The 13,293-nt window shown below is 26.6% G+C and overlaps 1 protein-coding gene across 1 annotated transcript; it reads right to left on the reverse strand.

Annotated features, from left to right (window-relative positions):
• Positions 1–4,198: 4,198 nt before the first annotated feature.
• LOC132929788 (pancreatic triacylglycerol lipase-like) lies at positions 4,199–8,906 on the reverse strand. Its single transcript, XM_060995351.1, has 7 exons — positions 8,814–8,906; positions 8,515–8,639; positions 7,927–8,078; positions 7,563–7,812; positions 6,679–6,887; positions 4,846–5,002; positions 4,199–4,433 (listed from the first exon to the last, which is right to left on the reverse strand). The coding sequence occupies exons 2-7, from the start codon at positions 8,610–8,612 to the stop codon at positions 4,370–4,372; spliced, it is 930 nt and encodes a 309-aa protein (XP_060851334.1). The 5' UTR covers positions 8,613–8,639; positions 8,814–8,906; the 3' UTR covers positions 4,199–4,369.
• Positions 8,907–13,293: the final 4,387 nt, after the last annotated feature.

Here is a 13,293-nt window from a genome sequence, read left to right on the forward strand (position 1 = left end):
GGTAAATTGCGACAAAATTACATCTTTTCTAAAAGTCGATATGTAAACTGCGGCAAAAAAAAAATATTATACGATCTGTGACAAAACCGATAAGATACATTTTACAAACTGCGGCAATTTATTTTATATATATGTTAAGGCTAAAGTTCGAATTAAGCTAATGTGCACATTATCCGGATAATGTGCATATTATCCAATTTCGGATTTTAGCCGTGAATAAAAACTATTAGGAAATGGATTATGTATACATTACCCGGCTAAAGTAACTTTAGCCATCGTGTTATGGCTAATGTAAAATATTATTAATAAATTCATAATATATAATATTTTATTTCAATAAAATTAATTAATATAAGTTAACAAGTAAATATTAAACTATATTTGATGCAATATGAACTTTATTTCTATTTATTAGATAACATTATTTTTATTATTTATTTAAACATGGTAAACTTTGATGACATTTAGAATTGCATAAAATCAGTGAGTGGCGTCATTTAATTTTTTTTTTTAATATTACGCATGGCATATATATAGTAGGCCATTTAAGTGCAAGCCACTATCAACTATACAGGCCAATTAATTTATTATCATGGGCCAAATTACTACAATATTGGATTTTAAATACGCATATGTATACCCTGCATGTGCGGTCCAAACAACGCCACTGCATAAAATGCCAGATGCTTTGCATTTGCATTTATTTGTTTTGCAATGATTTATATGTACAACGTTGATAACCCTGATCACCTAACAATAATGATATATTTTTTGCGATTTCTCTTAACAATTTTTTTGTATTTGACACCTCGTCTACTGTAATGAATGACTAAGGACAAACATCAAATTGAAACCTAGTGTAATGTTTTTCTATCGTTCCTTCGTTATTACCTAGTTCATAGTATTTATTTATATTTATTTTTAGTATCACACTTTGTGCTGTTGAAAATATAATTATATAATAATATATTTTTTGTACATTTTTTCTATCCAGTTACTTCATCCATCAATCAATGACTAATGTACAAAATATCCGGTTAATATACGAAACTATGATTCTAAATGTTAAGTGTTTACTTTATCCATCTAATATGGATTATGTGCGCATTATCCGGATAATGTTCACTTTAGCCATGTTTCGGACTTTAGCCGTAACATATATATAATATTTATTCCATGTTGAATAACCACTTATTTTTTTAATTATATTTAAAATTATTTAGCATTATTAATTGTTTGCCGTTTTGGTTAAATATTTTTGTAAGTTCCATATTAAATAAAATATTAAACGACGAATTATTACTTGTGGTAATCTTTTACTCGTGAAGGAGCCGATATTTAGTATAATGCGTTAAGACATAAAAATAAATTTAGATTTTCCTTACAAATTTATATCCAATATATCATATTAATTAAACGATAACTGTATATGTTCATAATAACACATGATGCATTATTATTATTTTTATAGTTGTTCAATAATTTCAAAAAATATTCCTATGAAAACTAGCTTAACTTGAGTTAAGACTATTTTCGCAGGGTACTGAGGGTAGTATCTCAGCTAAGTCAGTGAAAACTGATAAAAAAATCTTAGAAATGTAAAATAAGTATTTTAATGATGGGTTTTGAGATCAGACAGTAGCAAAAACAGAAATAAGAAAATTTTAAAAACAGAATTAGAAACTGAATTTAAAATATTAAAACAGTCACCCTGAAAAATAACCAAAATTGAGTTACGGCTATCTTCGCTGCGGGTACCTATATATATAATGCATGTACCTATATATGTTATCATATCGGTGTGTAGATAGTTTCTATATATATATTATATATATAAAATAAATTTCCACGGCTTGTATAATGTTTCTTATCGGTTATGTCGCAGATTGTATAATGTTAATTTTTTTTTTTTGCCGCAGTTTACATATTGACTTTTAGAAAAGGTGTAATTTTGTCGCAGTTTACAATGTTTACATACAGTTCCTATATTAGGCGCAACATAACCTTGGAACACCTAAAGGTATTAGGTACTATATTGATTTATTCAAAACCCACGTAATAGGTACGTACGAGTAGTCTAGTTAAGTGATCAATGTTTTAAGCATGTGGTGTGTGTTTGTTTAAATCATTGATTTTCGTGAGTATATTTTATTGAATATGCTTTATATTATATATATATATATTTATATTTATATATATATATGAGTGTGTGTGATAATATTATGTACCTTAAACAATTAATATTACGTAGGTAATCACATCATCGTAACTCGTCATTTATATTAAAAAGAAATTTTTATTTTGATAATGAACATCCCGAATAACGGTATAACAATTTGTAAAAAAATCTCTAACGACTTGTTTCCAATTCAATATATAAATAGTGTTGTTTATTTCAATTGAAAAATGGACGTCAGAATATTAGATATATATAATATAAAAAAACCAGGTTATAGTTAAATAAGTAATACTCAATTATAATAATATATAAATTATAAATACCTACTGTTTTAGCTTCGATTTGGAGTATACATTTATACTAGAAAATACTTATTAGTCATCCTGTTGCTCAAATTGTTTAAGTATGTATTTCTAAACACAAGAACTGCGAGTCTTAAAAGCCGCGTAGATAATGATATATGATACACATTACACACACTTTTTATTTCAGATTTTTGGTATTTTTAAGAGATTTCGTGTTGTATACTAAATTTTAACAATTTGCATATCATTATTATCAAAAGTATTTATCTGATCTTCTGATTTGTCTGATAATTTAAAGATTTTAAAGGCCTAGATCAGTCACAAGTCTATAGCCAATTATTCGGATAAGACAAACTTATAGGTAATCATCGAAAGTGGTGGGTTCCAATAACTTAGCCCCATCTACACTGCAGTAGCCTCCCAAATTAAATTGTAAATTCATTTCCGTGGACCGTGAAAATAATAATCGGGATTTAGGCCATTTTATTTTGAACAATGCTACACCTCCCCATTCCATCAAAAAAAAAAAAAAAAAAAATTGACGGTCGAAAGGTCCAGGGTTATGATGGATAAAAATTATATGTACGATTAATATTGCAGCATAATATAATATAGGTAATTCTTTATTTTATTTTTTGAGATAATAGTGATAATACTAAAAGTAAAAAACGATTAAAAATACGGGATCGACAATTTTTTATATTTCTCTGCATCGGAAACTATAAAAACCAAAAATAATATTTCCGATTTTATAATAATCGTATGGTATTGGTTGATTTATGTCGCATATTTGTTGTACGCGGATCTATATTATTTTTAATTAACAATAACGATGACACCAATGGCTAGTGTTATCAAACCAGGTTTTAAAAATGACAAATGTAACACATGAAGTATAATGATACGATAGATAATATATTTAAGTTAATTGACTTAGCATTAAAACCAATATTGATTCAAATGGGTTTCTCTTTTTTACATGTCGTATAGCCATACCAATATTTTCTCAATTATTATTATTATAAAACGAGTTATTTTTATCATATCGAAACTAATAATATTGAAACAGTTGCGCGTGTGAAATCGATACTTTCATTGTAAATTATGGAGGATAAAATATAACAAACAACATTTGGTTTCAGGTATTAAATTATCGCAATGATTCACTTTTATACTTTTACTTTCGCAGACGCAAGTTCTTAAATTAGAATAACGACGAAATACGTTATTTTTTTAAATCATCTTAACTGATGTATTATACTTGAGTACCGATATCACTGCAGCTGCTGTGTTACCTATTCGTGAGTTTTTCAGGCATGATTTTTTGTTTCTCTATAGATATAATATGTTAGTATATTATTTAAAATAATTTTATTTCACGGAATTTTCAAAATTTATTCTTTATAAGTACTTATAATATTTTATAAGCTCAAGTAAGACTAACACAAATTATTACAACATAGCATAGGTACTTGATATTCTACTAATTTTGTAGTACACAAAAATTATCAACTAGTTGATTTTAATGAATTTATTATACATAAATTTATTCCTTGAGTATATTTTGTATAGATAGTGTACTTATATATAATATGTTGTAATACTGATTTTTATGATTTCAAAAATCAACGAATTAAAAACTTATAAGTACATAATTATATATTATAATAGCGTAAATGCTGATTCATTTTTTTAAAACAAAAACACAGGAACATTAGATTTGAATATCAATTGTATTTTAATTTAAAATTAAAAACGTTTACATAGATATTAATATAATAATATATTTATATTTGATGTTCGACAACATTTATTTTTCATTTTATATGCGTTTCTTGTTAATACAATAAAAATATAAAATAAATTACACATTAGTACATTATGTCTATTCCGTGTTAGTACTAAAAGGACTGGTTTTTTTGGTATTCAAGAAGAAATTGCCTCTAACACTGGAAATAAGAACGGTAATAGTTATTGATTAGAAAAATACACTTAAATAAATATATTAACATAAGGAAGAAATACCACTATATTAATCATACCAATGTAACTTTGTTAAGTTTCGTTTTTGTGAACTATCGCACACTATACATTTTAATGTTTTGTTCACTATGCGTGTAAATTAATTTAATGAAAAATTTTTGTTTTGAACATTGGTCATTGTTATATTACATCCCACACATTGAATTATTTGCTGTATATTATTTCACTTTTTGCTAACTGTCATGCTTAACAATTGTATGAATAAGAAAACTACTTAAATTAGATCAAACGAGAGTGGATAACAAAACAATACTTAACTGTTAATCATCGACAATTATTCAATAGTAAATTGGTAACTAATATAAATTATCGATCTACCTGGGTAATGCGTCGTGTCCCATAAACGCACGAGTGTTGTTCTCACATTTGTTACATTTATAATCTTCCCAAGAGGAACAGTTTACCGCAACTAAAGAATTCTTATGGTACACAGAGTCTGCATAAAGTTCATATGATCTTGAATGACTGCAATGCACTGCAATTAATTCAATATTATAATATAATAGCACAATGGCTGATTAATTGATCAGTTACCCAACTATATGTGCTTAGTCAATGTCAACCAATAACCATTCGTACCAAGGCCACACTATTCTATCGTGTAAATAATTTGTTCAGTTTAATATAACAAACAACATTTGGTTTCAGGTATTAAATTATCGCAATGATTCACTTTTATACTTTTACTTTCACAGACGCAAGTTCTTAAATTAGAATAATTTGTTATGTTAAATTTGTTAATTCTGTGATATTTCTTATATTGGTAGGTAGTACTACAGTTATAAGAAAAATCAAAATTGCGTTAATTTTTATAAATAAAAAAAAAAATAAAATATTATTGGTGTTCTATTGAACTAATTCATCATATTTAAATGTACAATACGTTTGGATTGTATACGCTTTAATAATTAAGTTAAATACCTATTTTAAATTCTGGAATTTTGGTTAATTTATTGTTTAAAATGATCATTATAATACTAATGTAATTGGTCTCTGCCAGGATATGAATTATCAGTTATACAATTTATAACCATATATAAATAATTGATACAATATTGTTATTCATTTTATATTATGATGTGATACATGTGATCGAGTCACTACTCAAATGTTCCAAATTCAAAATAATTGTAATGCAGTTGTATGCCACAATAATACTTATTATAGTTATACAACGGTTCAATGATTTTTCGGGTAATAATTTTGTCGGGAAATAATACGAAAAAAATCGGGTGTTGACCAGTTGTCCTCAACGGCTGTTATCGGGATTTTAAAAATATACCAGTTGCCCTCGACCAAATGTATCAGTTGCCCCCAACTGAATATACCAGTTGCCCTCACATGTTATATACACGATTACAATATATAATTCGTAAAATAGGGGAGGTAAATGTACAAACAATAAATAAAATTATTTATAAAAATAATGTAAAATAGTATAAAATGAAAGAAAAAAATGCATATGCTTGGAATTATGTATACCTCTACCTAGTATTGTGTTTTTTAATAATTACTTACAAAATAATATGAATACAATAGTCAATGAAATCATAAATATTTTAATTATGTGGCAATAAATGTGATAATTTGTTAACAAAAAAATAGTATACAATTATAGAAAAAAAACATATGCTAATAATATTACTAACAAAATAAAATGAAAAAGTCAATGAAATATTAAATATTATAATTATGTGGCATTCAATGTTATAATTTGTCAAAAAAAAAAAAAATAATTAGATATAATAATTTAATATAATATTATTTGTATACTATATTATATTTGTTATTTATTACAAAATACAACATCATACATATAATTGCAAATATCAAAATTTGATTCTATCATTTTATACTATTTTACATTATTTTTATAAATAATTTTATTTATTGTTTGTATATTTACTTCCCTTATTTTACGGGCTATATATTGTAATCGTGTTTATATTAACATATGAGGGCAACTGGTGCATTTTACTCTAGGTAGTTTGGGGGATTTGGTATAAAAAAAGGTACTTTTGAAGGCAACTGGTACACGCCCAAAAAATCCTCTGATGTTTGATATATAATAAGTACCTATATACTTAATATTAACAATATAATTCATACCTACTAATTAAAATCACTTTTCCAGATTGACAGAATACTTACTGAAATCTAGTAATTTGAATAATGAATAGCATCCCGGCTGGGGTGCTGTTCCGGAATTGGGAAAGAAGTCAACGTGGCCTATACTTTTAAAGAAGCCGATAGTCCCTCCTGAAGTGTGAATAATGTCGACAAATTCGGCATCTTCTTTATTTAAGTGTGGTAAATGAACAGATATGGTCTCGTATCCGGGTGCAGCTGGATCTAAACCTATAGAACATATTACATAATACAGTATTTTATAACCACGTGCCACAATATGGACATTATTATATGATTTTATATAATTGTCCATCCTAACTGGAAAAATGCTTCGCTTTTGAAAGTGGTAAATGCCTAAGCTAACACTTCATTACAAATTGCAAGTTATTTGCCACAAACACAAAGAATATAGAAAATAAAGAATATTTTAAATTATGTTAAATACTGAAAAATTAAAATAATTTTTAAAATTATAATAAAGTTAGATAAAAAAAAATAACTTTAAATGAAAGTAATGGTTGAATAACGTACTCGTAAGTTTAAATTGGTACTTTAACCCCATTAAATATACCAATTTTAAATTCTTCGAATTGGCAATACAAAATTATTACATAAAAAAATAATACATTTTAGTTAAACAAGTTCTGCTACCTATGATTTAATAAGTTAAATAACCGTTGGATTAATAGAAACTTTTTGGGAAGTATATATCCCAGTAGTAGTCTAAAGGTATAAATATAAAAACAATGTTTATTTTTAAAATTGAACCCTGAACAACCGATATTTTTTCAGTTATAGTTAAAGATAATTTTTTTGTATTTTTTTAATTATTATGATTTAATGTAAGCATTGTATACAGGACATGTATTCAACGTAAATGTTGGTACGTTCAAAGTGCTCACCGGGTAATCCTGCCGATTTTTCCCGATTTAAAATGATAACCACACGATCCTACAACGTGGGCGCCGAGACTGTGGCCTATTAAATGTATATCCGACGAGTCTATTCCTGTGACATCAACCAAATGGTCCAAAAAATTAGCAATCGCAGAACCAACGGCTTTGGTCAAAACTGCAGGAACTGGGTACTTAGGATCATCCGCAATACAACTCCAATCCACCGAAATGACATTGAAACCGCCGACGTCAACATATGCTAATATGGTTTGACATTGAATATAATAATAAAATATTATTTATTGAGATCAATCGAAATGTTGTACAGGTATTTTATTTAGTTATCAGAATAATATTATTTGTTATATCATACCGGCGTTAATGGCAAACACCCCACTGTTGTTTTTCTCCGATGAAAGCCATCCGTGAGTAGTAACTTTTAAAGGTAAATCTTGTATCCAGTAGTCAAGTATACTTGATTCGTTACCACTTGCGATTGGAATCCGTTTACTGTTTCCAAGATCTCTATTTAAACATATTAAAAAACATTATCAAAAATTTAAAAATAATTTTAATAATGGTATGAATACTGTATATTCGTAATTTATACCACAGAAAAACAATTAATCACAATACAAATAATTTCTAAAATTGAATTATAATTTAGCATTTACTTTAACACATAATATTATTATATATTATGAAAAATTTAATTAAATTAAATTCTGTACGAATATTAATTATGGTACTTATAAATTAAAATAATAATAATCTATACCTTACTCATTACTGGCTTACTATACATACATGGCTACATAACATGGTATATATTATTAACTATTAATACTATATAATATTATATTTGTAATATCGTTATTACTTTATCAAATTTTATTTAAATTAAGAAATATTGTTAAAAATTATTACTCGATTTCACCTATGGGCTAATAATATTACATACGAATTTGAATAGAGAAACTTCAAGTCGGCTTCATTGATAGACTCGGGTGGTTTAATATCTTCTTGTTCAGAACTGTCAAGTTCATTCAGTATTTTCATCTTCTTGATCGAATGCTTTTATATGAACTAAAATTCAAAAAAGTTTCCCTTGAAAAACTTAATTATATATTTATGTATTATGTAATATATATCTGTGATTTGATCTCTGAATAATTATCTAATAAACAGGTAGGTATAATGGAATAAACATCTGATTAAATAGTTATGTAATATAACATAATATCCTAAAGTCATACAAACCCTTAACTATGTGGATACCAAACAGCATGAGTATTGTAAGGTAGATGCTCATCATTTATAATTCAGTCGAAAATACACAACATGGGCCTGACAATTATGATACAAAACTACTTCAATTCGCAGAAGAGCAACTTTATATATTATTAATTGTACAATTTTGTTTACAAAAAAAACAACTTTTTTTTCGTATTAACTAATTTATTTGACGTGTTTGTATATGCGTGAATCATTATGATTGTCACCAGTCAGCTACCTTCAATAATTATTATTGCGAATCGGCTGTCTGAAAATATTATATAAAAATTTCCTAATCTTGGAATATTTTGGAAAACGAGTTTCGTAGTGATAGGTAGCGAAGATAAATATAGAACAACACGTACGTATGATATACTAAGGACGCTATAGGTGCCAACTGATTTATTATGTAAATATTTTATCTATGTAGGTATACAATAATTAATTAATCAATAATTATTAATTTTCCATACATAATTTAATTTTGAAAATATTAACTATTTATCATTTTGATTAACGATATTATAATATTTATATTTATAATATTACGAACCCATTCAAACTATTCTACAGTCCGTCGGTATTGACTTATTGATTAATAATATTAAATAATATAAAATAATATTATAATAAATTCATCAGTGATTTTCAAGCTTAAACCAAATATTTTGATTTTTTATAGGAATCATTTCAGTCCAGAAAATAGAAAATACCAAAAGTACTCATTGTTGTACCGTATAGTAGAACTAACAATTTTTTTTTCATCACAAGCTTTTTTAATTATTCAATAATTATCGTAACCTCTTAATTATCGAACTAAAAACAATATTCAATTAGGAGGTCTATAAATGTTGGACGATAGTGGGGTTTTAAAACCAACCATTGTATAAGCAAAATGGGCACATGCAGAGCCCCCAAAAGGGGGGAGAGATAGTTAGTACCGTGGTTCCGGTACCTGGGCTTTCTAGCTCGGAGCCCGAGAAAAAAAACATAATATATTCATATTATTAATTTAAATTAGAAAAATATGAGTCATACACTCTTGTCACTCCAATCATTATCTTATATTTCTTTATACAATAATCAATATTGGTATATAAATAGTTTGATTTCTTACTACATAATTTTGTGTAACAATCTATGTGTATATTATTTTTATATCTTATGAGATCGAAATGAACAATATTTACATTATTTATCATTATTCATAAATACTTTTTAAAGAAGTATAATTGTATGTATTAAACTACAAATAAAAGTATGTGTTTTTAAATTTATTTAAGGTAACTAAAATAACTGACATTTTATAGAGGTGTATAACAACAAGTCCACAAAAGCCGTGTAATCAATATTTTAGGTTTATTTTTTAAAAATAAAAATTCAATATTAGAATTTATATTAAATAAAACAATAATTGCAATAAGCCTGGAGTTATTTAGTAGGGTAGTTGAAAATGCATGCGGAGGGCCTGGACAAGTGGCATTATTTTAAAATCCAGATTTGATTGAATTTTGCACAATACGTGCCTATAATTATATTATCATAGTTAAAATTGTTTTCAGTTTTATGACATTATTTCACACTTTTACCGAAGACTGGCAGATTACGATCCATTTGCAATACACTCGAGTCGTCAAGAGAACAAGATCACTTATGCTTGTACATCGAGGTTGTCGCCAATCGATGAACAAATCATACAAACCACGAAGACAATAAACGTGGAATATTTCATTTAGCTAAGTATATTAATGTTTTACTCTTCTTTCTCGCGCTATCGATGACGAAACTACCAGCTTTAAGGTGCTACCACCAATGATACTAATCACGTGACAGCACGGCGACGACCATTAGCATTTAAAATTTAAAGAATATAATACGAAGATTCACCATTCTAGTCACATTTTTAATATTCGTCCGTTATATAAATATATACGATTCTTCGTGTTATACCTTTTTTGTATATAACATATTATTATATCTATGATATATAAGAGTCTCGCTACACTTTGTACATACATATATTTTCCACAAGGATGACTGTACCATTTAAATTTAAAAATAAAAACACAAGTGAAAACTTTTGCACTGTTATCAGTGTACAAATACATTTTTTTATCATATAGTTTTAGTAGTTTTACAACAGTTATTAATTTCCTAGTCGGCTCGTTATACCTACTATAAAAATATATAGAATATAAACCTATGGTTTTCGGCAGAGTTGGGCAAAATAATATCTAGATAATTATTTGAATAAAAATCTAATTGAATAATTATTTTCAAAGATAGTGCTAATACAAAATACAAATATATTCGAATTCTTTACTCTCTAGTTTCTTCTTTAGATAGTTCTAGATTTGTATCATTTATAATATTTTCTACTTTTTTTTTAAAAAAAAAGAAGATTTACAACCGTGCATTTAAAATACAATACTAACTATTGTTTTTTAATACGTAAATATTTTAATTTCCAAAATATCAACCATATGTTATAAGTTATAACTATAAGATAAAATTACTGAAAATTAGTCGAATAATATTGTTTTCTAATTCTAATTCAAATTATTTCTTATTTGAATAAAATATTATCTAAATAATCATCTAAATAATTCAAATGAGGCCCAACTCTGGTTTTTGGTATTCCTAATTTTTAGGAATTCTGAAAAATCTATTGTTTGGTAATCATTAACACGGGGGTTACATTTATCATAATTCATACATTTTAAACTCAATTGTACTATTATTTAAATTTAAATGAAACGTAAAATAGCAATAATAATCTAAATGATTAATGTTAAGAAATAGATATATTATATAATACTATAATATGTATAATTATAAATGACACATTGACACACAAGTGTTAATTTGTTATGGCACATCTCTATTTTTTTTTTATTATCATTACTATTATTCGGCACTATACCGGGTGTCCCATGAGGATTCACTCATTGCGATGTCTCCTGAAATAATGGAAATATCATAATTCTGTTTTCTTAATAAGATTCACAAGAATAAGACAATAGTAATTATTGTAGAGTTAATTTTTCTGAAAATATTGACGTTTTAACATTTTAATTTCATTAATCTCCTGATTTTTAATATTTTTTCTAGTTTCGAAAAAAATTGCGAATATTTAATACGATAGTAATATACGAGTATCTGCAAACTTGTGGCCTATGTGCTCGTATGACCGGTGAACGTTTTCAGTGTGGCTCGCAATAATAAGCATCTTTACTCGAAACTAGAAAAAATATTAAAAATCAGGAGATTAATGAAATTAAATGCTTTAAATTGGGTATCTTCATTTTTTTCTTAATAATTAATAAAAAAAATATATTTTTTAACTTTTTTACCAAAAACATTAAAATAAATTAAAAAATTAAATATTTTTTTATTTCTGGTCCCTGTGAATCTTATTAAAAAATCAAAATTATGATATCTCTGTTATTTCAGGAGATATCGCAATAGGTAAATCCTTACGGGACACACCCTATATAGAAAAAATTTGCAAACCCTGGTTTAGATCAGCAAAGCGATCACAATAAATAAAAGGAAGAAAAATCATTAATTACACTCTGTCGTCGAGATCAGTTTTAAACCTTATAAAGTTATAAAATTAAACATTTGAGGCGTAGAATATTAGACTTATATTGTTTACAATCATTTTTGAGCTATTTTCAAGGTTGATTATTTTATTGTCGTGTGCGTTTTAAAATGTAGGAGTATTATACTATTATACCTACCTCTCTTGGCTTTATTTAACAAAAATATTTGGAAAAATTACCACATAATGCTTATATTTTGACGATGACATTAAATCAACCACCTCTATAAAAATGTAAAGTGATTAACGAAACGCTCGAAAATGTTCACCAGTTTCAACTAGTGGATCCAATTTATTATACTCAGTGGACCCTGGAGTAATAATGACGAAATATATAAATTTCAATTTTAAAATTAAAAAAAAAAAAACAAATATTCTGCATTCTGATCTTTCCTAACTACATAGTGTCATAGTCCATGTTTCATATAGTGACGTGAGTGGTAGATAGGACACGCGTCACACTCAGAAAACTAAACTGATCAACAGGTAAGTAAAACATGAACGCAAGTGCCAAGTTGCCAAATGATTTATTAAATAAACATTGATCATATACTCCTATATATAATTATGCTCGAAAGCCCCAGCTGTTATCAATACATCGATAATATAAAAAGATAGGTAAACAACAAAACGAGAATTAATCAATCATAAAGCTGTTACCTGTTACCTAGTCTATTTAGGTGGATATATTTGCTAAACATGTGTGGTGTACGTGTGCTCGTTTGCTGTTTCATCGATGTTTGTATGAGTAATTTTATTGACTATAGAAAATCATATAGGTATCCTTCAGACTTTAGTTTAAAATATTAGAATCTAAATAAATGCTATAGGTAAACTAATTCCATAATAACACACTGGCGT

The sequence above is a fragment of the Rhopalosiphum padi genome, chromosome 4 (genome assembly GCF_020882245.1).
Source record: "Rhopalosiphum padi isolate XX-2018 chromosome 4, ASM2088224v1, whole genome shotgun sequence".
Taxonomy (NCBI): Eukaryota; Metazoa; Arthropoda; class Insecta; order Hemiptera; family Aphididae; genus Rhopalosiphum; species Rhopalosiphum padi.